Source organism: Neolamprologus multifasciatus, chromosome 8 (assembly GCF_963576455.1).
Source record: "Neolamprologus multifasciatus chromosome 8, fNeoMul1.2, whole genome shotgun sequence".
Taxonomy (NCBI): domain Eukaryota; kingdom Metazoa; phylum Chordata; class Actinopteri; order Cichliformes; family Cichlidae; genus Neolamprologus; species Neolamprologus multifasciatus.
In genome coordinates this window covers 16,803,165-16,828,761 of record NC_140446.1, presented here as the reverse complement: position 1 = coordinate 16,828,761, position 25,597 = coordinate 16,803,165, and the positions used below count along the sequence as shown (strand labels likewise).

The following is a 25,597-nucleotide window of genomic DNA, read 5'->3' as shown; positions in this document are numbered from 1 at the left end:
ACCATGCAAGTGCGAAACAATGTCACAAACGCAGACCTTTAATGATTCATTACACACAGTTTTATTTTCATTAAAGGGATCCAAGGCCTTCACAAAAGGGTTGACTCTTGGTAGCTATACAGTACTAACACAACACACAACAACAAAAACAACACAAAGGACTTATGTGAACGAGTGAAAACACAAATAAATAAGGGCCGAAAGACATTTCGTATGAGATGCATCAATAAAACCAATAGTCAGAGGAAAGTGAGCAGAGGTTCAAACTCTGCAGATTACAGCAACAGCTTTTTGTACAATACTTGATTTCGTTTCTGATAGGAGCTGATTGTCTGTAGCAGCTTGTTTTGGTCATGCACATTTGTTAAAGCCATTGCTGTTGTATTGACAGTGTTGCATTAACTTCACAGTTATTCACCTCTACTTCCAGCTTTGATTGTCTCTTGAGTGTTTGCACTATGTTTTTGTACTGATTGTCATAGGCTAATAAAAATTTATGATGTGATGTATCGTGTATATATCACTGCAAACTTTGTTATGGAATTGCTTCTGATTTCTTGATTGATTGAATAAAAAGATTACATCCACAGCATATAGAATAGAGACAAAATGTACCTATTTTACAGTTTGCCCCCCAAAAATCTGCTAATGCCATTTTTATTATTGTGTAGACTGATGTTATGATCAGCCAGTACTGACATCAGCATTACTAATCAAACTTGTGCTTTGAGAGTGAATGAGCCTACAGCATGCTACATTCTTCCCTCCAATAACATCCGACAATATTTCACACTTATCTTCATCATACACAGATGTCTGTACAAAAATATGTGGTCTCAGTGTAATGTTGCTGGCAGGATAGGCAGGATTTACACTTGTTATGGTATGTTTTGTTTTTTTGTTTTTTTTGTTTTTAGTTTTAGTACAAGTGATTGCTGTAAGCAAGTCTAAAATCTTCACAGTAGCCTCACACAGCTTATGCTTAGCAAACAAGCTAGCTATCACAATATCTTTGAGCTGCTCAAGTAACAAGAAACTGTGGTTACACTTCACAATACACCTGACATACGCTGGCATTAAGGATTGATCTTAAAGCTGAAGGGTAGAAGTAAAGTCAGGTATAATTTAAAACTCAAAGCAATCTCCTGCACCCTTTTTTGATAAACGACCCGAGTGCTTGTGGTGGATAGTTGACCTCTGGAAGGATGGTTTCGCTGGAGGTTAAAAGCAAGTTTTGCTGTTAAATCAATAGAGTCCTCTCGCGAATATTGTAGGGTCATCACCTTACAACATAAAACCCCTTGAGATGGCTTCTGCTGTCAACTGGCACTATTTAATTAAACTGAACAGAATAAACAACATTTTTGCAACATAATTCTAAAATGTAAACACTTTTTTTTTTCGGAAATGTGTATTGAGCTTTAGGAAGACCAGTCTTTTCCTCTTTGTTCTTTTTAGTGCTTTGGCTTGGATCATATGTACTTATAAAAGAAAAAGCCAGACTGTGTAATGGAATTTTGGAAGGTTTCAAAGCTAAGTCTTAAATATCAAATGCTACATTAAACCCTGATTTAATCCTGACTCTAATTCTAAACACACCTCAGACTGATCCTATACCTAACCCTGACCTCAGCGCTATGTACACATACTATCCAAAAGTGCAACCTGATAATACTAAGATAACACCAGTACAGCCGGAGTACTGTTAAGTGCAACCAAAGCTGCTCTTGGCTGAATTTGTAAACATTTAATGCATTTTTGGGGTCTGCAACCCCTTCGAGGCCCCTCTATAGCTCAGCCCTGTGCTTGCTTATATTCTTTTCTTCGCACTCGTTTTTATTTTACATGCCCTTTTTTTCCTTCTTCTTCTCTCGTCTTGCTGATTGGCAACGATTGTCTGTTGTTCACTGTAATCTGGCCCAGTACTGACCCAGGCTCTGACTCATGCTCTGCGGCTCAGTTCCTGGGACCTGGACTGGCACTGACACCCCAGGCGATATGAGCCCTGAATAGAGGAGAAAAACAGTCAGAAGCGTAAAGAGTCAGACAGAAATCACAGATAGAAATAAAGCAAATAACAAAGTGATGCTAATAAACGCTCACCCGTGTTGGAGTTGGCCGAGGGTGGAGACTGCAGATGAGGGGAGGAGTACGCTGATGAGTCAAAGCTGCGTGGTGCAGAAGGAGATGGAGGTAACATGCAGGAGTAGGAGGAGGCCGACTGGGGAGGAATTGACTGAGAGCGGACACAGGAGTGGAGGAGAGAAAAGATGTTGGTACGCATTACATACAAGTCTACTTTTAAGAGCAGAATCATTGCTGTCTACTAGACCATGTAGCACTAAAACAGTTACAGCAACATCGTTTGGGTTTAACCACACGGAGGTGCTAGAGGCTTGTGGTATGGTCGGAGTGTGGTTCAGCGCGGCGGCAACAGCAGCATCACGCTTTTGTTTAATACTGCAGATGCAAAAAGAGTCAAGGTTTTCTTTCAAATCTTTTTAAAGATTTAAACGTTGTGATGAATATATTTTCAGCAATCAGACCGGGCAGACATTTCTAATGCATTATTGTTGAGGCTCTGGCACACATGAATTACAATCCACTGGAAAACCAGAGAGCTGCGCATCCCACATCCCTCAAAGTGGGGATTAGCTGCAGGCTTCTGACAAAGAATGTGAAAGCAAACTGCATTGTTAAAAAACCATTTCATATTCTATAAAAAAAACCCTTTTGTTCAAAGGCTTTTATACAATATAGCAAACCTTCCAGCTTTCAGAACAATGCCAAAGTCTGCCAAGGCCTTCAACCTGACACACCCTTTGCATTTTTCACAGGAGAAATGTTCAATGCAAAATGAATTTGGAGTTCAGTGGTTGAAAAATATGATTAATAAAGTTTGACTGATAAGGGGGAGCCATAAGTTGTCAGAAAAACAAGTGTACATCTCCAGTTTCTTGTATTGGGTGCTTTGCTTGAAGCCACATCTATAAGAACCTTATTAAGAACTGACTGGATCTATTTGACTGTAAAAATGTCCAAATTATGGCATTATGTCAGTCAAAATTTGAGAGAAGCAAAAAACAACCCTAATGTAATTCATATTCATTCACACGATGTCATAATCATTCATCAGTTTAAAAAAAATCAATCAATTTAAAGGTCTTTCAAACCATACGTCTCTAATATTAAAGAATACTGCTGTGACCACATTTTATTATCAGCTGCAGAATCATTTATTAACTTTGATTAATATGAATTTCAGAGGCTAGAAGTGATAATAAACAGGTTCTGATCTGTTATGATGAATTTGATGTAGTTTGGAAGGTGCTGATGATAAATGATAAATGACGAATGATGAATTTTCAACCTGGACTCCAGATGAGAAAACTGACAGGGAGCTGTAGCTCGGCAGGGACGACTCAGCCTGACTCAACATGGACCCTGGAGAGAGAGAGAGGAAGAGAGCGAGACACACAGGGTGCACGCACAGTGAGCATGTGTGCACAAATTTACGCACAAGCATCTCGCAGTGGAAACGTTTTAATATAGATGCGCTCTAATGGAGAACCTCTAATGGTTTACCAGCCTGCAAATGTCAAGCAGAGGGAGCTCTGAGGCTGGTAATTATAAACTACTAAAATATTCCTGTCACCAAATACATAAATTATTGAGAGAATAGGTAAAGTCTTGCTTTCAGGCTCCTCGTGTGCTGTATGAGTTAAGTCAACAAACACACCTGAACTGCTGCTGTGCTGCTGATGATAGACAGACGTGTTGAAGGAAGTGCTCAGGGGGGCTTGGCTCTGCGAGCAAGAAGTCACACCGCCTGACCTCCGCTGATTGCGCAGCTTCTCCTCTCTCCTCCACTTGGCTCTTCGGTTTGAAAACCACACCTGCCAATCAAAGAGTCCCGTTGCACCCGTTTGTCTTGTTGTTAACAGCTACATTGGTGTATATATTTGGATTCTGTTACAGGTTAGGCCTAACAAATAAATGGGATTGTAGAGGAGGACTGAGAGCTTCCTCACCTGTATCCTGGCCTCAGGTAAATCAATCTTGTTCGCTAATCTCTCCCTTGCAAAAACATCTGGGTAATGTGTCCTTTCAAACTCTGCGGAAGATATAAAGCATCATCAAACACACAAAGTGAGTCCTAAGCCTGGCATGCTCTTCACCTATTTTGGAACCATCATATCATTTAGTCTGAATTAGAATTAAGCATAAATTGACTTTTATAGAGTCATTTTAGCAGAAATCAATCAACTACATATTGTGTAATTACTGCTTAATATCAGCATTACTAATTATCCTTCTTTGGAACATATAAATCTAGGATGCTGAGCTGTATCCTTACAACCATTTTTGAAATATTTATCTGTTGCACTTTGTATAAAATATTTATGATTATGGAACACGCAGAAAGTTCATATGAAAGGATTCAAGTTGAGAAGCTGTCTAAGCACTTTATTTCACAGAAGGCTGAGTAAAAGTAAACTGAAGAAAAATCCTTGCAGGTTATTGTTTTTCTTAATTAGTATTGGAAAACTGCATTATTTGTCACTTATTTGCATATATAGTGACTTACTACAAGGTGTCTAACAAATGGTGTGGCTTGAAACCAGACACTTCGTATTAGTGAGAGTTTCACTTTTAGAGCATCAAAGGAGTTCATTTCTAGGTGACAAACTGCTGACATTTTTGTTGTTGACAAGTCGAAACGCGAATGTGCCTCACCCTGTAAGCGGCAGTCTGATTCATCCTGATGAACTCTGAAGTTTCAGATGTAGTTGTACAGATGTCTTTATAGTCTAAACTGTTTCCGTTCAAATTTTTTAGTAAAATGTCAAGAGAAAAACCGAAACCCGAAAAGTCAGTAAATTATCTGAAAAAGCAGCAGATAATTAAGTTTCATTTTAAATATTGAATTAGTTGAGATTATAATGTCTGCAAATAATAAAAAAAAAAACTTGTCCACTCTTAATAAATAAATACTTAATAAATACTTATTTAGCAAAAATAATGATACATTTGCAAATTGAGTCTTGCAAATTGTTATAATTGGCTTGGTTATAATTGGCGTCCATGTCAACACATGATTGTTATTGTGCCTTGGCTGTGCAGTGAGGTCAGTGTACCTCATTAATGTCATTTGCACAGAGTGACCACAGTGATACATTTCCACTCGGCTGCACAGTGGACATTGCGTCCTTATTTAGCTCAAGGGCCCTTTGCAGCCATATCCAGTCAAGGGTGGCTTTCTGATCCCTCTCAGAGGGTATCGGGGCTACGAGGGCCAGATTTCACTGCATAATACAAACGCGGCAAACACACATTATCAAACCTCTGCTTTACATGTCTCTGGAGGCTATTCTGGACCAGATCAGGAATATTTGTGGAGTGAGGATTGTGGATAATTTGCATCTGGTAATGTTTATTCTCATCTGCAGGCTCTGATAAAGATGATGTCCTGCCAAAATATACACGGGATGATTTTTGATTTCTCATTTGCATCCCCCACTCCCCACAGCCATTTAAGAAACTCCTGCAAACAAGGTGTAACAAATATAATCCAATAGAAAAGGTGTTGTCAGGGGGGGAAAAAAGCAGCAAGACAAGCTGTGTCATGACACGCTCTGGTCTGGCTCGCACCAGTGGAGAGCAGCGATTGGCTGCGAGGAGAGTGCTGTGCGTGCTTGCATGGCCTGACCTTTCTCCAGAGCCTCGATCTGCTCCTGCGTAAAGCTGGTCCTGTTCCTCTGCAGCTTCCTCTTGAGCTGCAGCCTCAGCTGAGACTCCTCGCCCTCATCCCGCTCCACGGGGACTCCTCCTCCTACCCTGCCCGCTCCACCCCCCCCTGCCTCGGCTCCCATGCTGCCCTCCGTGTCCAGCAGACATCCCTCAGACACTGGCAGCAATGAAGGTGACAAAAGAGATGTGTGTTACATGGGTGTGTGTCTCATATTTTAAGGCTGGTGATGTAGCCACGAAACGACTTTGAAAGTGGTTTAAAATCAAAGACATATTCCTTGTGATCTGTGAGGGCTGTGTCATGATCTAGTGAGACAGAAAATGTCCTCTCACCTGTGCTGTGTTGCGTCTGGATGGCGGTGGGATCATGGTACCAGTTGTTAGGCCCACTCCAGTTAGAGCCGCTCTGTAGGTTCAGCATGGTTAACTTCTCATACATAATACGAGTGTCCAAACCACCATGAAGAGAAATAAATGAGTCCCGTCCTACGTGCGTGTTTGACCCTGTTTACTGGCACCTTGGCTCCTCTCTCCCTTCTTCAATCCTCCAAATTGTACCTCCTAAGGTGGGGTGGGGAGGCAAGGTTTAGAGGTAGGGGCAAAGAGGAGAAGAAGAGGAAGAAGAAGAAGAAGAAGGAGGGGTTCATATCGCATGAATTCACACATGGTTGGCATTGTAGTGAATTAGCCTCATGATGACAGGCAGAAATGGAGTTAGTTACATGCTCGCTGTCGTAACGAGTGTGTGTTATACATTGCTAGGCTAGTATACCAGAGGGAGATGAAGTACATTAGAAACCACTCTGAAAGGCAGTACATTTGTGGTGTTACTTGCTTTCAGCTCCCTTCCCCCCCCCCCCCCCCCCCCCCCCAGTAAACCAAAACATGTTCGCAAGTCTGTGCAGCCAAAAAACTGCAATCACATACTGTACAGCGGCTTTGCGAGCAAGATCAGCCATAAAGCATCCAAAGCAAACTCATGGTTAATGGTCACTGTGAAAGATAAAGTGCAAAAGTATTTCATTTATTAGTGTTATCAGCTTAAATAAATATTTACCCAGCTCAGAGTTAAAACAAAAGAAAGACAAAAAAAAACCTGCTCTCTTTTCCTGTTGGTTTATGTTTGGGGTGGGAAGATTTCCTCATTGGAGAGTTATACAAGAAGGGTAAAGGTATGTCAGTACGGAGCCACATCTTACAAACTACAGCCGTAATAAAATGTCAAAGGTCAAATGTGATTCCGTTAGATCAGGGTGCACAGGGATGACAATTTAAATATAAAGTCCAGAAATCTTTTAAATAAATATCAGTGGTGACGATGCTGACCCCATAGCCCGCGATAAACCGGCAATTAAAGAAGCAACCAAACGAAACACACAGCACAATTTCTTCAAACTTACCAATCGTCCAGATGAAATGATGAGGGGGTCCTGTGTGTGTTACTCGCCTCCTCCGTGGACCTCTATTCCCCTGGTCCCCCAACGTCCCTTGTTCTCCAGCTTTGTTGACAATACCGTGTGTGTGTAGATGTGCGTGTGTGTGTGGAAAGAGGAGAGTAGGAGAGAGATGGAGAGAGTTAGACAGGGTGAGAGCAAGTGAAAGAGTGAAAGGGGGGGCTCTGGAGAGAAATGCGTCTGCGGGCACTCTTGTCCTCCGAGCGATGGGGAGAGAGAAAGAGAGAGAGAGAGAGAGAGAGAGAGAGAGAGAGGGAGATAGAGAGAGAGCCACCGAGGGGTGACAAAGTGAGTCAACATCAGTGTCAAGTTTGAACTTAATGCCAGCAAGAGGAGGAGGGGAGGCCGAGAGACTAGAGCATAAAGCACAGATAATGGAACGATAGTGGCTGATGAATAGATGATGGAATTCAATTTTAGCCATAAATTACACATAAATATTAAGTACAACCAGCTGTCAAGTGTCTAGCAATCAGACACGTGATATAATTAAACTTGCTGTCCTAACTAGCGGGGCCTAATTTGTACTGATTCTTGTTTATAGATGTTTAAATGATGTGATTGACAAAACTTTGATAAAGCTTTGACATATCTATATGTACCTGCTGTCCTGCTGCTACTGCAGAGTCTTGTAGGCATGAGAAGATTCAGTGACTACAAGATAATTGGGAATCATGATGATTGTTAGGAAATATGACTTTACATCATTGTGAAAATGATGTGAATTAATGTTTGCAATGAAATTACTTAGGGACAGGTGTTAGGGCCATTAGGCTTAATAATACATACTTTAATACAGAGTCATCAATTTGAACTACTGAAAATATGTCAAGCATGTTACTTAATTTAAAAAAACATAAATACAACAAGTAATCAAGAAAAATGTTTCTGTCTATATTGTGTAATATTAAGGTTAACATTACATTTTATTTTCTTCCAGCTTGTCTAAGAAGCTGGATTGAGGAAGGATGAGCAATCATTTTACTACAAATCGCATTAGATACAAAAATATTCTTTATGACCAGATATTATTAAGGAAAAAAGTTCATTTGCAACCTATAAATACGCTATTTTAGCTATTATTATTAAGCTCATTATTATTTATTTATTCACTGATATTTAAACCTTTGCGATAAATGTACATTTGTTTTTCTGGAAATCTGAATTAAAACAACGGATGGTCTGTTTTAAATGATCTGTATATTCATTTGTCATTTTATCATTTTGTAAAACTATGAAATTTTCTTTTTAAGACAAAAATGTCATAGTTTTATGATAATGTATTTTTAGAACATAAACATGTCACGCTATAAAGCAAGTTAAAATGCTATTTAACAAAACCATTCACTCATTTATTCAGTTAATTATCTTTTACTTTGGCCTACAGCGGCGACTCGCCTGTATTATCATTTGTAGGATTTTCAAAGAAAGAAAATATTTAGGAAACATGTTTACATAACTTTCTTTAGTTTTCATTTTTAGTTATAATTTCATAAGACATAGATTTTACAATTCAGGATCCCTTCGTGTATCAGGTTTAAATATTCTCATTTCTCATCTCAAATGATGACTCAGGTATCAAATAATTTCTGGTTTGTTTTACCTGCCTGTGATCTAAATGACTAACTGAGTCCAGCTCTACAGTCAAAAGCTTTCAAAAGCAGCTATTTGATATCACACAACCAGAGTTTTTAAATCTTTACACTGGTGTTTCGGGCCTGTTTAGATGCTGCAGATGGCCAGGTGGTTTGAATTCCAGCTTTTGTGAGAACACCCAGGTATTGTTCCCTGACCACAGAGGTATTGTTCCTCTGCTACAACACGCAGAGCTTACAGCTATGGGACAATGAACAAAGGCAGCGTGTGGCCCCACAGTGGGTTAAAGGAGCACCATACTGAAACCCTTGGCGATAGACACACAAGGTCTGCGTTTAGGTGTAAGTAATGACGCAGGTATGACGGTACACGGTAGAGTCGAAGCCCGAGAACAGAGAAGAACCAGGGTTTAAATATATCTCTTTGCAACGGAAGGAAGGAGAAGAGAGCGATGAAAGATGGGAGCAGAGAGGCAGAGGAGAGAGATGGAGAGAGTGAAGAAGAAGTATGTGACTTTGGGGTGGGTGTAGGGGCTTGGGGATGGGGAGGGTGCCAGCTTGTTTTATTTCCGGTTGACAAGACTTTGCGCTCCCTTTCTCTCTGTCGCTCCCTCTCTCTTTCATACTCTGCTATTCTTTCGCCGCTGCCCCCATTGCTTCATCCAAGGCCCCCTCCCTGCACCTCCCTCTTTCTCTGTTACTTTCCTCCAAGACGTGCCTCGGAGAAAAGAAAAAGACTTGACAAGTTCAAAGGTAAAAAAAACAAGGAAGAACAGTGGTGGAAGAAACATTTAGACACTTTAATTAAGAAAAAAAAAATTGAATACTTCTTAAAAGAAACCCTCACCCTGACAGGAAAAACAGCATGACGTACTTTAAGCACGGATATTAGTTTATAATACAGAATAGATAAATTTCACAACTACTCATACATAATGCATATTATGTGATTAGATTGTTTTAAAAAAAAAAAGCTTTTTACAGTTGATTCAAATGAGACTTTATCTATTTCATGCTATTTCATAAATCTATTTAATACTTCATTTTTTGACTCCATTTATTTATTCATACTATTTGCATTTTATCTATTTGTACATATTAACCGGCATCTGTGTGTGGACAGCAGAGAAAGAATTTCATTGTACAGAGAAATGTTTTCCTTTGCACACATAACAATAAGCACTTTGAATCTTTAGTTGGTTTAAGCTACTTTATGTGCTGTTAAGAAGTTAAATCAGTGCATGGTTAAGCTTTCGGGCAATCTTATACAGAACAAGTATGTTTATCACGTTTCATGTAAAATAATAATTTTCAGAGGAAGTCATTTTACTGTAATAAGAGAACAAGGGGAACCAAACTGTAGAGCTTGTGCAAAAAAAACAAAATCGAAAAAGAAGTTCCTAAAAATGTAGTAACAAAAAATACTAATAGTGAATACAGAAATCAGGGGATAAGTGAAAGACTGTTGAGTAACAAAAACTGCTCAGCTGATTTAAAACTGGACCCAAAAATATAGCATTAACACATTACACACACACATTTTGCCCCACCCTCTTGTCTTTTTTTTTTAGCCTGTTAACCTTTTGTTTTTTTCCTGTATTCTGAAATCATTGTTGCATCTTATTGTGTTCCAGTTGTTGGAATGTGGCTTAACCTATGTGATCCCTATGTGTCGACTGGAGTAATGTGTGTGTGTGTGTGTGTGTGTGTGTGTGTGTGTGTGTGTGTGTGTGTGTGTGTGTGTGTGTGTGTGTGTGTGTGTGAGTCTCTGTGCGTGTGTGTGACGGCGTGTGCTTCACTGCAAAGATTCATGTAGCTCCGGGACATGCATTTTTTTAGTGCATCTTGTTAGTTCATTCCTGTCACCTCTCTCTCCCGCTCTCTCTCTCCCTCTCTCTCTCGCCATCCCTTGCTTTTTCAGCGCTGAAGGGGGGATGGGGAAGGGGAGGTGGACTGGACCGGGAGGGGAGGGAAGGGGTGGGGGCAGTGGAGGTGGAGGCAGTCACCATGGTTACAATGCCACGACAAATATTCATCAAGTTGTTAAAATAAAAACAAACGGGAGTGCATTATAATTGCTCTTACTGACTGGATCCAATAATGCGTTCATATATTATGAGTGAGAGGAGCAGAGAGGAATCGCTCGTGCTCCAAAAAAAAAAAAAAAGGAAAGACAGAAAAAAGAGCCTGTTAGTGGTAAAAAGGGGATATCGGGTGTCCTGGAGGAAAAACACAAGTGAGGCACACACTCACACGCACTCATTTCAACTCTTTTCTTTTTGTGTGTGTAACTTCATTTTCCCATTACCTGCGTATGGAATTCCCTATGAGTACTTTCGTGAGTCTCCCCTCTCTTTTCTCTTTGTCCCTCCATCTCTCGCTCTTCCTCTACTGTTGTGTAGCCTCGGGCGATACTGTGATGTGTCCTCCCTCTGTCCCTCCCTCCCTCTCCCTCTCTCTCTGTCCCTGTCACCTTCAATTGCTCTGTGAAACTAGACACACTGCCTGGGGCAGGGAGGGAGGGAGGGAGAGACACAGGCAGGGAAGAGAGGAAAAAGAGAAAGGCAAAAAAGAGAGAAAGACAGACAGCTTTATAGACAGACGGAAGGAATAAACATTTGGTGTCATGTAAAGAAAAATAGGATTACCACAGACCACATGTGTGGCCAACATGTAAAAACAAAATCAGCTGAGGTGATGTTTACAAGTTTGACAATAAGATGTAATCCTCTAATACTGTTATGGGGGAAACAACAGAAAGACTATTTGTCGAATTTAGTGCATGCTTGACCCTGGTTGTGTGTCCCTTGCACACCTGTTAAGCAGATATGGACTATGATTCTTTTGATCTACAAACACATAATAAAAGCATGAGGGCAATATAGGTGTAGCTGAATCACACAGGGGCTCCTTAGAATGTGTGCAATATTGTCAGTTTTATAAAACGAGTCAATAAAATTTTTTATGGTTAACTTTGCTAACAGTCGCATGGAGTGTTTATAGGCATAACAATACTGGGTTCAAATGAAAGGCTTATTCATTCCTATGCGCAATGTTAATGCAGAGGCAGATTAGACCACTGCCCAACGCAACTTTTATACCACTGCTGCCCTAAATTAATAGTACCGGTCATTACCAAAATATTTTTTCTACTTTTTTCTAATGGAAAAAGAGCACCAGTGTCTACAGGCTCTTTAAATAAAATTATATTTTTAGTGCTAAACTATGATTATTGTTGTTAGCCATGAATTTTCAAATTTACAAATTTGAATGAGTATAGACAGATGCCTAATAAATAACAATATAATTTATAGTTTTAAACTAGATTTTGACAGATTTCTTCAATATTTGTGTTTTTATGTTTCATTGAGAAGTGGTCTAATAACGTTTTAGCATGGGCCTCAATGGTGATGTTCGGAGTTCTTGAAAAGTTTTAAGGTGTTAATATGAAACTGTAAATTTATATGAATAAAAAGAATATTATATTATAACGTTAAAATGAGATTAAACCGGTTATTTTTACTAAACAGTGCACAATCAACTCATACTAATGCAGCTGGATATATAGCAAGAACATTAAAGCACAGCTCACATGACATTAACTCAAATAAAACAGTTACCAAGTAGTGGAGTAGTCTTGCTCCTCTTTACCAGTAAATACAGAAGTGAAACAAAAGTGCATTAAAATCAAAAACAGGCTTTCATCAACAGGCAAAATGTAAACACAAACTAAAATTTATTGGTATGCAAAGAACACCTTTAATAAGCGGAAGAAAAAAACCCTGATACCTGTAACTAAATGAGGGGAGGACAATCTGATTGGTTGGGTTTTCCATTCGGTAAACGTTATTGGTTCCGGCGAATTCAGGGGAGGGAGCAAGACTTTCGGTTGGCTGTAGGTGAGCACACAGGTAAACAGACGATTAGGCGCAAAGAAAATACTCGGAATCTCGCCGATACTGGTAAAACCTGAAACCTATGGTTGTTTTTTTCGACGCCGTTAAGCAGGGAGGGCGACTTAGATGATTAGAGATGTAATTTTTTTTTTTTAAAGACTTAACTGCACAGCTGGAGACTCTGATTCATGATAGAGGACGCTGGGACATATTTACAGTGTTTTATAATTGAGAGATAACCGCCTCGGTAGTAGCTGAACTACATTTGTGATAGAAAACATCGAATCATGTTAGTGATACCGAGATTTCCTGCTGTGTTCTGGTTCATAACAGGTGAGTGGGTTCCCGTTAGCTTCCCTCGCCATTTTTTTTCTTCCCCACCTGAAAAATATCTGCTGTTTGTTCTTGGCTGAGGAAGTCTGTCATTTTCTTTCTTCTTCTTCTTTTTTTAAGTAACATTAATTTAAAAATAATAATAATAAGTAAATAAAGTCCAGCTACCGTGGTGTACCTACTTTCCCTCCTCTAGGTATTTTGGCTTCTAACGCCCAAGAATGTGGACGACCACCATTAATGCAGGACAGGATTGTGGGCGGGCTGAATTCGTTAGAAGGCGAGTGGCCGTGGCAGGTGGATGTACAGGTGAGGCCTTGGGAACTTTAGTAGATTTTCATGTATTAAATTGTAAAGTGTAGATTTGAATTACTCTGCTCACTAAATCCTCATTGGTTACAGAAACACCCTGATGGTCATATCTGTGGAGGCTCTCTGATCACGGAAAACTGGGTTCTATCTGCAGCACATTGTTTCCCCAAGTAAGAACACTTTCCTCTTAGAAATGGGCCTGTTTCTTCTTCTTCTTCTTCTTCTTCTTCTTCTTCTTTTTTTGGAAGTCTTTCTTGTGTCCTCTCATTTGTTGAAAAAGAATGACATTAAAAACAGATTATGCTTGATTTGTTGCTGTTGTTGTTGTTTTTCACCCACATGTAGCATTCTTGCATACAAAAACCATCTTATAGACAAAAATTGTGAAGCCTAAATCCAGAACTGCTACTTTTTAAAGTTTCTGTTTTCACCAGTCCTCATTTCAGGGAACACCTGCTTGTAAAGTAAATGTTTAGCCTTTAATTCATCGTCTCTCTGTATTTTTTCCCCCCAGTCCATCTGATGTTAGTTCATACACCCTCTATGTTGGTCGCTACCGGCAGAATAGCTTCAATCCATACGAGTCCTCACATAAAGTGAAACAGATCGTGGTGCCATCTGGTTATACTGACCCTTACAGTGGAAAGGATGTGGCGCTGGTGGAACTGGCCAGCCCTGTTACCTGGTCAGATTATGTCAGTCCTGTATGCTTACCCACCTCTGACACCCTGTTCCCAAGTGGCATGATGTGCACTGTCACTGGCTGGGGGAACATCAGGGATAATGGTAAGGCTTTCTAAATTCATGACTTTATTCATTGCATGCATACATATGACTTTTGGACAGCATGTTTATCACCAGATACCTATTATTTTAGAAATGTATAACATTTCATCCCTATGGCCTTAGTGCATCGTGCATACACTTGCTCATCTTTGTGATCGAGGCTTTATATTTATACTGGACACAAACACTCGCCATCCTTTTTGTTCTTCATCCTCTGTCCTCGTATTCCCCTCAGTCCCTCTGCCAGGAGTTGGGACTCTGCAGAAAGTGCAGGTGCCAATCATCTCCCAGAGTTCATGTCAGGAGATGTACCAAACAAAGCCGACAGAGCAGGTGGACATCTTGTATGACATGATCTGTGCTGGATACCAGGAGGGCGGCAAGGACTCCTGCCAGGTACTGTTGGATCAGCTGTTTGTGCTGTGTTTACATTAACAAAACAAGAAGTGGCATTAAAAATATTTTGGATTACCTTCTTTTTCTTTTTTTTCCTGTAGTCACCTAATCTCTGATTTGAGCAATCTTCTGTTTAAGCACTACTGAATTAATCTTTTGGATTCCCCCCCCCCCCCCCCCCTCTCTTCTCAGGGTGATTCAGGAGGACCTCTTGTTTGTCAGATGGTAAACGGGTCCTGGGTTCAGGCTGGGGTGGTGAGTTTTGGAACTGGCTGTGCTAACGCAAACAAGCCAGGTGTGTATACCAGGCTGACCAGCTACTCAGATTTCATTAGAAGCACAATACCAGAGATTCAACTCTATGGCCATGCTAATCAAAACAAGTGTGCAGGGGCTCTTGTTGTGTTGCTCAGCTGTGTGATCGCTCTAGTGATGGTACTTCAGAAATAAGACTCTGAAAGATGTAAAGCAATCGGAATTCGCAAAACTGATTGTAACGAGTATAGGTGGTTCAGATTATTCACAATCACAATATTTTACTTTGTATCTGACATGCAAATGACAAACTGATTTCTTCTATATGCTGAGCTGTCAGCATTGATTCAGAGTATTCAAAGTAGTTTTGAAAAGGTTGTATTTTAAATCAAGTGAGTAAACATTATCTTTTGTATTTGAAATAAATTGTGGATTTGATACCTGAAGCCAACTTGGTGCTCTCTTCATCTTTGTGTTTGCATCAGTTTATACAGTCACTGGCTAAGGTTGGGCGACATGTAAAAATTTTCCAACTGACAATCGTCAGTCCAATAACCAACGACTGCCTGGTATATGTCCATACTTTTTGATGGGTGGAGCAATGTAATCATGGACTGATATGTGCGTTTAGAACACAGAATTACGGATGAACTACTTGCCAAATTGCACACTGGAGGAGAAGGCACAGATAGAAATGGACTGAAAACGATCTACTGACTTGGTAGAAAATGCATGAAAAACATTTCATCCATTGATGTCACACATGGCATGGAAATATCTGTGTATACCAGCCACAAGTACACCTTCAGAACGCGTCTTCAGCACCGTTGGTAATATTGTAAACCATCTGTGCACACTGCTAAAACCTGATAAGGTAAACATGATTGTTTTCCTAAGTTTTGTTTGGAGGGAATGTTTGACCTTCTTTTTTTCTTGTTTCAGTGTTAATATAGCTACTTTTTGGATTATTCATTTACTTATTTATTTATTTGAAATTCGCCAGATCGCACAAATGACTTAACTACAGAGATTTTCTTTTTATGTTCGCTGGAAGAGACATTTTGATTTTTAACTTTTTCATTTTGTATTTGTTGTTTGGTCGAATGTGTAAGACAGATAAACACTGGAACAGTCTCTAAACACAGTTGTAGTGCAAAAAAGAAGGTAGTTTGGCTTTGTTTCCCTCCCCACCTTTGTTTTGGTTTTTTTTATTTAAATGTTTTTTTTTTCTTTCTGAACATAGACTACTGCCTTTCTTTCTTTCTGTTATGAGTCTGAGTAAATGAATCGCTGCTGCATTTGGGCGCACTCTGAGGAGGATGCATTTGCTCACAGCTAAAAGGGTGTTGTTAAAACAGCGCTATTATTTTTATTTTTTTTCTGTTGACTGCTTCTATTAGCTTCAACCAACATTATTAACAAACTTACTCTTGGGCAAATAAATAAATAAATTGGTCTGGTAAAAACAATCGACGATAGTCGATATATTTGTCCAATCGCCCAACCTCATCACTGGCCAGTTTATTAGTTACAAGGTTGGACCTCATCTTTTCATCAGCACTGCCTTCATTTTTCAGGTCACAGATTCAACAAGGTCTTGGAAACATTCTTCACAGTTTGGTCCATGTTGACAGAATGGCATCACAGTTGCTTCAGGTTTGTCGGCTGCACAGCAATGAGAAACTTCTGTTCCAGCACAATGGTGCTCTTTTGGATTGTGATCTGATGACTGTGGAGGCGATTTGAGTACAGTGAACTCATGGTCAACAAACCAGTATGATTTGAGCTTTGTGACTTGGCAGATTGTCCTGCTGGAAGCAACCACCAGAAGACGGTATGTTATGGTCATGAAGGGAACAACAGCAACCAGTAGTTCAGTACTAAAGTGCACCAAGTGTGTTAAGATAATCACACGAGGTTATTCCACCACCAGTCTAAACCTTTGATTAAAAAGCTTTTTATGTGCTTTTTAAATACCAAATTCTGACCTTACCATTCAAATGCAGACCAGGTAACATTTTTCTAATCTTCTATTGTCCGATTTTGGTGAGCCTATGAAAACTGTAGTTTCACCTTTTTGTTGTTAGATGTGCTGCTGCAGTAGCCCATTTACTTCAAGGTTCAGTGTGTTGTGCAATTTTAATTACTGTTGCTTTTCTGTTCACTCGAAGCAATCAGGCCATTCTCCTTTGCCATTGTCTACCCTTAGAACTGCTGCTCACTGGATTTTCTCTTCTGCCGACCATTCTCTCTAAACTGAAGAAAAATCCCAGTAGATCAGTAGTTTTTGACGGCCATGCCACATTCAAAGTCACCTAAATCACCTTTCTTCCCGAGTCTGGTGCTCAGTTTAAACTTCTGCAGGTTGTCTTTACCAAGCATACATGCCTAAATGCATTTGAGTTGCTGCCATGCGATTTGCTGATTAAATATCTACATGAACAAGTGGTTTAACATAACAATGTGCCCGGTGATGGATTAAATCTTCAATTGTGTTCTTTCAAAAAGTTCTTTAAAACCTCAAGGGCCCCATATCGGATTCCAATACACAGCGGTTCTTTGGTAAGTACTTTAAACTTAATCAAGAAAAAAATTGTTGGCACGTTAATTAGATTATTTTTGTAAAGGATATTAAAATAATTTTCAAATGGCCTTGTCAACATTTATAGTAGATTACACAGAGCTAAGATGGAGGTGATGATACAGTTTTCTTTATTATTAAGAAAGCACAGCATGTCATAATGGTAAAAAAAAAATACTTTGTAGTAGTGCCTGTTTGAAAAGCTAGCTTTTAAATTAATTTAATGGGTTTTCATTGTTAAAAAAACCAAACATTATTCACACAAATCGAGGTGTTGTCTCAGGAAAGGGCGTGTCAGGCGTCAGGAGGGATGGTATCAGAGAGAATCATGGGAGAGCCGAGCTGTAACTCCTGCTGCAAAGATTCCAGGTCAGCTGGAGTCATGCGGTGGACCTCGCTCCAGTCAGATAACAATGAAGCCGAGAGGGGGGCTGAGTCGTAACTGAACACAAAAAGGAAAATGCAGAAAATATGAAAACTGATATGAAACTGAATAAGATAAGGCCACATAGCCTTTGCATGCAGCTCTTTCAGCAGTATTTTAACAAAAAAAACCCAAGTGTGACCAAGACCATTTTCAGCACTTGGTCAAAGTTTCTTTAAAATATGCAGCTCTTCCTCTTTTAAGTAATCATTTACACTGGTGCTTATTGTAAAAGTGACACTAAACACACATTAGCTAGATCATTAACTAAAACTAAACGACTCAAAAACCAAACCAAGGAAGCTGACACATTTGATTACATTATACTTTCAAAATGAGGGCTAGTTAGGTTGTTTGTACGCATGACTCATCCAACTTCACTCTGCTCCTTTGCTGTGCTGATAGCTGTTTACAAGTAGCTTTATAGAGGATTGTTATGACCCTTATGAGGATGTAGTTGATTAGCTGACATACTTACACTACTAGTAGCCATAAACTATTCAGGTCAGTGTGTACTTATGCCACAAATCCAGTGGAAAAATAGGGTCATGTTCTCAAATATGACCCGACTTCTTTTTTTGAGACCAGAGAAGTCGACCCTGCAGGCTACTAGAAAGAATGCATGTCTGAGGGACTTACTATTAAATATCTTCACTTTTCAGAACCGGATGTCAGTTCTTTATATTCAGTTCATGGGGTTTCTTTTAGTCTCCTTTCTGAAACTATTTAATTTAAATAGCAAATAAATAGTACAACAAAGCAGATGCACATAATGTTTTCATATAAATGAGCAGGAAGTGTTTATTTTTTCTTTCTATAAGAGCTGCGTCAGACCTCACCTTTCTCTGTCACTGTGTTGCAAGTCTGTAAGAGACTGGTTGAGAAGGTCATCCAGGTCAAAGCCCAAGCCGTAGCCAGCCCCGCTGCCCTTAGGGGTGACTGAGAATGCAGGGGGTAAAAGATCCTCTACCTGACACCAGAAAAGAAAAGATTGGGTCAACTGAACTTTGGACCCTTTAAATCACTTTAAGACAAGCAGGAAACTGTGACGTTTAACCCTGGTATTTATCTAAAGAAGACAACATTTTTAAGGGGAAAAAAACATTGGTGTAACTTCTTTGTAGCAAAATGCACTCTGTGCGGGGAAAAGCTACAGTAAAATAAGAATGCACACCTGGGACTTTGAGAGCTGCAGTGTCACCATATGAATGTCAGGGGCAATGGAAGGTCCTTGCTGTCCAGTATCTGTGAACCCCAAGCTGGACTTTGGCTGAGAGGGGACTCCTAAAGACCCACAGAGAGGATTTGTGGTCTGTGGTGCAGTTTTCTCTCCTACAGAGGGACAGATCTTCTCCATTTGTCCAGCACTTGCAGTCAGCGAGTTGTGGTGGGAGTTGTGATTATTCTGCCCCCTAATATCCACATTCCTGTTTGTATCTCTGGTGCTCAGTGGTGGAGCTTTCGACAAAAAACCCTCCAGGGCGAGCAGCTGTGACTGAGGTTGAGGGTCGAGCTGGGTTTGATTCTGAGGCTGGAGCTGTGGCTGGAGAAAGCTCGACGGCAGCGGCTGTGATGTCCTGTCTGGCTGCGCCCTCGCCTCTAATTGCTGCCCATTCCAATTCCCCAAACAGTTGAATCCACTCTGCCCATTGCTCTCACTGTGAGGTTTGAGTGTGTCATTTTTAACAAAGCCACTAGTGACAGTCATTATATCTATGCCTCCGCTTACAGCGACAACTATATCTGCTGGTGGCTTCGTCTGGCTCATGGAGAAAACTAACGATGGTTGCTGGGTGCTGGGAGCCTGAAACAAGCCCGGCTGGTTAGGTTTAACTTGAGACATTAACTGTTCATGAGACTGAACCTTCCTCGCTTCCTTATCTGTTTTCTTGTTCAGTGCTCCTTGAGTGTTGTCACCCATAACTACACCTCTCTGTACATTGCAGTCCTTATTCTTTGCACCGTCGTTATTAGAAGGCTGAGATTTCTCATTGCGGCTGTCCATCATCTTTGTCCAGCGCTGCAGAAGACTTTTATCGTTGTCAGTCAGCAGAACCCCGCCCAGCAAATCCCCTTGTTTTCCCTCTCTTTTTTCTTTTTCTCTCATTTTCCTCTCCCTCTCTCGCGCGCGCTCCTGCCTCTTCCTTCTTTTCTCCTCTCTTTCTCGTTGACGCTCCTGGGCTGTGACAGGCCGACGCGACTCCGGAACAGAAGACAGGGAGGACGGCGCAACTCCTCCTGCGCCCGTGTCGGTGCCCAGAGCCGAGGTGCTTCCATCTGCAAAGAAAATATTACATTCAGATGAAGGCGGTCTAAAATTTTAAGCGATTAAAAGCAGATTATGGGAAAGAACCAACTTACCACCCCTGGCTCTATTTCTGAGAGCTGATTTCAATAAAGCTGCTTTAAGTGCAGCTTTAGTATCTTCTGAAATAGCACCTTCTTTTCTGGTTCCCTCTGCTGCACATGAAGCAGGTCTGGCGTTCTTGGACAGGGACTGTGAAAGGGATTGAGAAAGTGACTGGGCCTGTGCTGCAGAGAGAGAGAGGGAAGGCACAGCGGTGGGGAGTGTTGTCACTGCCTGTGCTGGCTTTGTAGGAATAGAGTTTGCAGGCTGGGCCATGCTCTGGCTCTGGGTGTTTTGAGCTAGAGGAGCCTGACTGCTTGCTAGCTGCCCTTGTGTCTCGCTGTCTCTCATCGTCTCTGGTGGAGCGTCCTGACTAGACACCGGTGTTGTTAAATCTATAGTCTCTGGCTGACCGTTCTCCGAGTTGGCACTTGGCATGTCCACGTCAACCGGGCCACTTTCACTTTTAGCGAGGAGAGGTAAATTGTGGGTCACATGGGGTGGGGCGACTTCTAAAGCAGATGCAGGCTTACTGAAGGTCGTCATGTGATTTGTAAATGTGTGGCTCCCTTCTGCTGGTGTGTGGTCTTGTTGCCGCTGAGATTTCACCTCTCTCATTTGCTGTGCTGCTTGTGGGTGCTGCGCCAAGGGAACCACTGATGATTCGTTCAGGTTGACAGTTGCAGGCTGAGCACTGCAGTGGTTACTGCTTTGTGCTGCAGCTCCACCTTTCACCCTCACCAAAGGCCTGAACTGCAGCCTCTGACGAGAGCTTTGTTTGTTTCTGTGAAAGTCCTGGATCTCCATCAGAATTGCCTCTTTAATTTGTTCCTTGTTCATCTGAAGCTTGTCAAACTCAAAGTCAAAAGCTGGCACGCAAATTGGCTCGTCATCTGGGTCATGGTATTTAGCCAGGTAAGGATGCTCCAGAGCTTCTGTCACGCTTATTCGCTGGCGAGGGTCAAAGCGCAGCATGGCCGCCAGCAGGTCTAAAGCTTCCGGTTCAGCTTGTGGATATAGTTTGGCCAAAGGTATGGGCGATCGTGATGGAAGACTCTGAACATATGCGCGGACCCTGTCAGCCCTAATAGCACCAATAAGACCCTCGGGAGGAGTGCCTAACACATTCAAAATAAGCTGGAGCTGGTGTACATAGTGCTTTCCAGGAAACAGCTGCTTACGGCCCAACATCTCAGCAAAGATGCAGCCCACGGACCACAAGTCAATGGCCAAGCTATAGTGATTCAGAGACAGCAGGAGTTCAGGAGCACGGTACCATCGAGTTGCCACATATTCAGTCATGAAGGAATGAGACTCCTCAGGGTGTGAACTGAGACCCCTTGCCATGCCAAAGTCACCGATTTTTAGTTCACAGTTTTCGTTCACCAGCAAGTTGGAAGGTTTGAGGTCACGGTGGATGACGTTGGCAGAGTGCACATACTTAAGGCCACGAAGCAGCTGGTACAGAAAGTAGCGTGTGTGCTCTGGTGTCAGCGTCTGGGCAGAATGGATAATCTGGTGCAGGTCACTCTCCATGAGGTCCAACACCACATACCTGCACACACAGGAAAAGCAAAAGTAAGGTGAACAACATGCGCACTTGGCAATATATATTTAAATACTTTTTATTTATAAACTGTTGCCCAGGGCAGACAGGAGACTAGTGGCACGTCATTCTTACCCAATGAAATAGACTTCAAATAAATTTACTAAAACTTATTACTGATCTTGTGTGCACAAAGATGTCAGGTCAACAATTTTGATTGATTGTTTTTCACATTTTATAAACTGTTTTAGTTTTATTTAAATGTACAAAAAACATTGTGCATGTTCTTTTTTTTATTTGTTTGTTTCTAGATCAGGTAGCCCTTTTGTAGGGGGCAGGGGCAGGACAGTAAGCATGCCCTTGTACAGTAAAGGGGTTGCATGTCATGCATTCCTCAGCTCTGATTAAAATCTCTTTGAAAAAACTGCCAAAATTCCTCCCTGCAGGAAGAAGGCTGGACATAACAGAACAACATCCAATTTGATGACTATGTTTCCAGCTCTTGCATTTATTAATAATCTACAGATCTATCTGTGGACGTGTTATTAGCCAAAGTTAGAAAAAAGAAAAGTACATACACAGACTTGAAGGCAGAATGAGGGAGGTTCGGCTGCAGGATGTCTTTGATGGCGATAATGTTGTCATGTTTGAAGTGTTTAAGAATCTTCAGTTCTCTCAGTGTGCGTTTGGCATTTGTCACCACTTCAAAAGCGTTGGAGATTTTCTTTATTGCCACCTGCTGGCCTGCAAAGTGTAAATGCAGAACAGAATTAAGGGAGAGCCACATTTGATCATTTATTCGGCATTGTACTAAAGACAGAATTAATTACATATATATTTTAAACTAAATTAGCCCTACCATTGTCCCTCCTCCTGGCAGAGGAAACAACACCATAGGCCCCGGTGCCAATGGTTTCTATGATGTCATACTCCTCTCCGACATCAAACTTCACATCTAGAGAGTGTGCTTTAAGCAAAGCCAGGTTTTTAGCTGCCGTGCTGGTGTCTGCGTTGCTGCCCGGTACCTCAACTCCCCGTGGGTTCTGGTTTTCTCTGGTTTTGTCTGTAGCCATTCTTTCAGGGGACGCCACAAGTTGACCATTTTTACTCTCTCCGCCCTCCTTAAGTGACATTTTTCTGTAAAGAATAAAAAACAGAAAAATTGAAAAAGTTATTTATTTATTTATTTTTAATTTTCAAAAAAACAAATGGAGTATAACACATAGTACATCAAAAACAAAATATCCAGATATACCCCACTTTAAACTTTTTACATTTTGGGAACAAAAAAAACAAAACAAAACAAAAAAAAAACGCATAGGGAGAGAAGGCAACAATGTCATACATAGAACTCAACAGGAAATAGAACACAGCACTCAAGTCTCTAAACAGATGAGATTTCAACAAAGTCCGGTTGAATAGGCTTAATAAAATTGACCCACTCACACCATAACTTGGCCAAAACATTCTTCTTAAGACATATTGAGAATGTAATTTTTTCCATTGCATAAATCTCATTCACAATGTCCCTGCAATCTGACATAGTGGAGGGCGCGGGAAGGAGCCGGCATCTTGTAACTGCTTTTTTGGCAGCTGTCACAAGAATCATAAAAAGATATTTATTTCTCATGCCCTGCAGATGATCAAGATTAGTTAGGAATATAGTAGAGAATTGTAAAGGTATATTATTTGCCTTAAATATGGTGATTAAGGCTTTGTGGAACTCGTGCCAAAAGGGCTTAATCTTCGAGCAATCCCAGAATATGTGCCAGTGCCCTGCCTCCTGTGCCCCACATCTTCTCCAACAGCCGAGGGTACCCGTGTGCCAATAAGTCATCTGGTTTGGTGTTATAAAAAATCAAAATCCTTAACCTCAAAATCCTTAAAAAAATAATATTTGAGAAAATATAGAAGGTTTACATGGCCTGAATACACAGATAGTAGGAATGCTGATTTAATTCTAGCTGTTTTACAAAGCTGAATATATATATATATATATATATATATATATATATATATAGTAGGGGTGCAACAATACATGTATCGATATTGAACCGTTCGATACAGTGCTTTCGGTTCGGTACGCATGTGTATCGAACAATACAAATATTTATTTTATCAACTTTTCTTCTGATGATGCTGTCTATGTTGAGTGCTCAGTGGATCTGCGTTCGACTACTCCGCCTAGGCTGCACTGTCGAGCGCAGATCCACTAAAGGCAAGCTGCACAGCTCTACTACTCTTTTTGAGAATTAAGTTCAAATTTCTGATGAAGTTGCAGTTGCTGACAGGGATTTCTGGGATTTCAAGTCTTATAGTGTGTAATTTTAGTGAATAATTATATCAACTACATATTATTTATTAATGCAATCTGCACTAGTCTCTTATACAATGTCAGTCTTACATTTACTGCTTTTTAACAAGCTTCATTTTTACTTTTCTTTTTATCACTTGAGACCATCAATATGCGCCGGTGGCACTTTAACTTTGTTTTTTCTATTGTTGACCGTACTATTTGCATTCTTTATCTGACTTTAACACAATTGTTGGAATATCTATCTATCTATCTATCTATCTATCTATCTATCTATCTATCTATCTATCTATCTATCTATCTATCTACTGGATAACATGGATAACAAAGCTGTAACATTTATTAAAATAAATGTAAACAGACAAAATGTATGTTCTCCTTTACATTTTCGATTAAAGTCTCTGCTAGGCCGATTCTAGCCCCCGTGTGTTATGCTGGAGTCTGTAGCAGCAACACTATGCAGTGTTTCTGTCACCATTAAAATCAATTTTACTGAAAGCTAAAATTAAGCTCATATAAAAGCATTTTCTTTGAACACTTGGGCGCATGGAAGCCATCCCAGGAGTGCCTCTGTTAATGTGGGTACTGAGGAACAATAGAGACTGCACCACCACATGCCAAAGTTTTGCTCAATTGAGATTTAGGAGAAAATCTTAAATAAAAAGAAACTGCTGCTTCTGATAAATAAAAACATACTTTTAAACGCTGATAAACTGTGTGAGAGTGACCTGGTAGGGCTCAAACTAGGTGTGATCAGTAACTCCACACCCGTTAGGCCTGGCAGTGAAAGTGGCCAAAACCAAACCTGTAGCTCTCTACTAACGTCTCCACAATGAAGCTGGAGTCTTCATGCGAGAAGCTGAAGGCCAAACCCAGCAGAGGCTGTCTATAAGAACGCATTCATTTCTGTACTACATAGTTATAAACTAACCGCACGACAAAGACGTAACCGTGATCGCCACTAGTCGCAGGGGCGTAGGCTAATAACGTTACCTGAAGCTGGAGCACTCTAGACACAGAAACCGTTAAACCGCATTTCTGTAGATTATATAACAAAACGGACAAACGCTGATACGTGTTTTCTGTTAAAGGAATGTGCGCTCACCTTGTGAGTCACCCACAACACCCGCATTGACGTTTTAACCCCGTAGTAGCACGACCATCTTTTGTTTTTGTCTGCCGCTTCCTCATATAGTTCCGCGTAGGGGTTGAGTGCCATGTTGCGGACCAACCACATGCGCTGACGTCAAGTAGCTCGTCCAATAGGAACAGAGGACGCGTTGGGAGGCGGCACATTACTGGACAGTCTCCGCTTTATTTATGTAAATATAATTATTTATCTTTGTGATTTTTTTCTGTTTCTGTTCTTTCTGTTTTCCCCACAGTTCAATTGCTTTAGGAAGAGTCAGATTTGTGCAAAGATACCTGTTCGTGCTGGCGCTTTATATTAACTTTATATATAATATATAATAACATATATCCAACTAAGCCCGAAGACTGCGATTATAGGCTCAAACAGATGACAAATGGCAAAGCTGGAGAATATACTAACTACTAATCATATAAAATTATATTACTGAAATCTTCCAAACTATCCTGATAGTATA

The 25,597-nt window shown here is 40.6% G+C and overlaps 4 protein-coding genes across 5 annotated transcripts in view; 2 read left to right on the top strand and 2 right to left on the bottom strand.

The window, feature by feature from the left end:
- The window catches only part of LOC146512797 (carbonic anhydrase 4-like), a 191,056-nt gene that overhangs the window by 19,401 nt on the left and 146,058 nt on the right, over positions 1–25,597 (top strand). The window lies entirely within an intron of this gene.
- On the bottom strand, positions 38–7,397 carry pax10 (paired box 10). Its single transcript, XM_085170842.1, has 8 exons — positions 7,152–7,397; positions 6,085–6,312; positions 5,711–5,908; positions 4,032–4,114; positions 3,740–3,896; positions 3,371–3,444; positions 2,104–2,236; positions 38–2,005 (listed from the first exon to the last, which is right to left on the bottom strand). Exons 2-8 carry the CDS (start codon positions 6,188–6,190, stop codon positions 1,905–1,907), a joined length of 852 nt encoding a protein of 283 aa, XP_085026968.1. The 5' UTR covers positions 6,191–6,312; positions 7,152–7,397; the 3' UTR covers positions 38–1,904.
- LOC146512807 (serine protease 27) lies at positions 12,616–15,224 on the top strand. Its single transcript, XM_085170839.1, has 6 exons — positions 12,616–13,029; positions 13,226–13,338; positions 13,432–13,511; positions 13,856–14,127; positions 14,363–14,523; positions 14,716–15,224. The coding sequence occupies exons 1-6, from the start codon at positions 12,984–12,986 to the stop codon at positions 14,971–14,973; spliced, it is 930 nt and encodes a 309-aa protein (XP_085026965.1). The 5' UTR covers positions 12,616–12,983; the 3' UTR covers positions 14,974–15,224.
- On the bottom strand, positions 13,850–25,239 carry mapk7 (mitogen-activated protein kinase 7). 2 transcript variants are annotated; one of them, XM_085170802.1, is made up of 7 exons: positions 24,984–25,239; positions 22,536–22,813; positions 22,255–22,420; positions 20,145–21,685; positions 18,958–20,060; positions 18,623–18,753; positions 13,850–17,801 (listed from the first exon to the last, which is right to left on the bottom strand). In XM_085170802.1, exons 2-7 carry the CDS (start codon positions 22,807–22,809, stop codon positions 17,654–17,656), a joined length of 3,363 nt encoding a protein of 1,120 aa, XP_085026928.1. In that variant the 5' UTR covers positions 22,810–22,813; positions 24,984–25,239; the 3' UTR covers positions 13,850–17,653. The 2 variants fall into 2 exon arrangements, with proteins under 2 accessions (XP_085026928.1, XP_085026927.1); XM_085170801.1 differs by having other exon boundaries at positions 25,096–25,238.

Excerpts from the sequence above, each read along its gene's own strand:
- mapk7 (XM_085170802.1), bottom strand. The coding sequence starts at position 22,809 with ATGTCACTTAAGGAGGGCGGAGAGAGTAAAAATGGTCAACTTGTGGCG. Across the intron at positions 22,421-22,535 it reads TGCCAGGAGGAGGGACAATG|GCCAGCAGGTGGCAATAAAG; the intron begins GTAGGGCTAATT and ends TACACTTTGCAG. Across the intron at positions 20,061-20,144 it reads CAGAAATAGAGCCAGGGGTG|ATGGAAGCACCTCGGCTCTG; the intron begins GTAAGTTGGTTC and ends TTTTCTTTGCAG.
- pax10 (XM_085170842.1), bottom strand. The coding sequence starts at position 6,190 with ATGTATGAGAAGTTAACCATGCTGAACCTACAGAGCGGCTCTAACTGG. Across the intron at positions 4,115-5,710 it reads GATCGAGGCTCTGGAGAAAG|AGTTTGAAAGGACACATTAC; the intron begins GTCAGGCCATGC and ends TATCTTCCGCAG. Across the intron at positions 2,237-3,370 it reads TTTTCTCATCTGGAGTCCAG|TCAATTCCTCCCCAGTCGGC; the intron begins GTTGAAAATTCA and ends GTCCGCTCTCAG.
- LOC146512807 (XM_085170839.1), top strand. The coding sequence starts at position 12,984 with ATGTTAGTGATACCGAGATTTCCTGCTGTGTTCTGGTTCATAACAG. Across the intron at positions 13,030-13,225 it reads TGTGTTCTGGTTCATAACAG|GTATTTTGGCTTCTAACGCC; the intron begins GTGAGTGGGTTC and ends TCCCTCCTCTAG. Across the intron at positions 14,128-14,362 it reads GGGGAACATCAGGGATAATG|TCCCTCTGCCAGGAGTTGGG; the intron begins GTAAGGCTTTCT and ends TATTCCCCTCAG.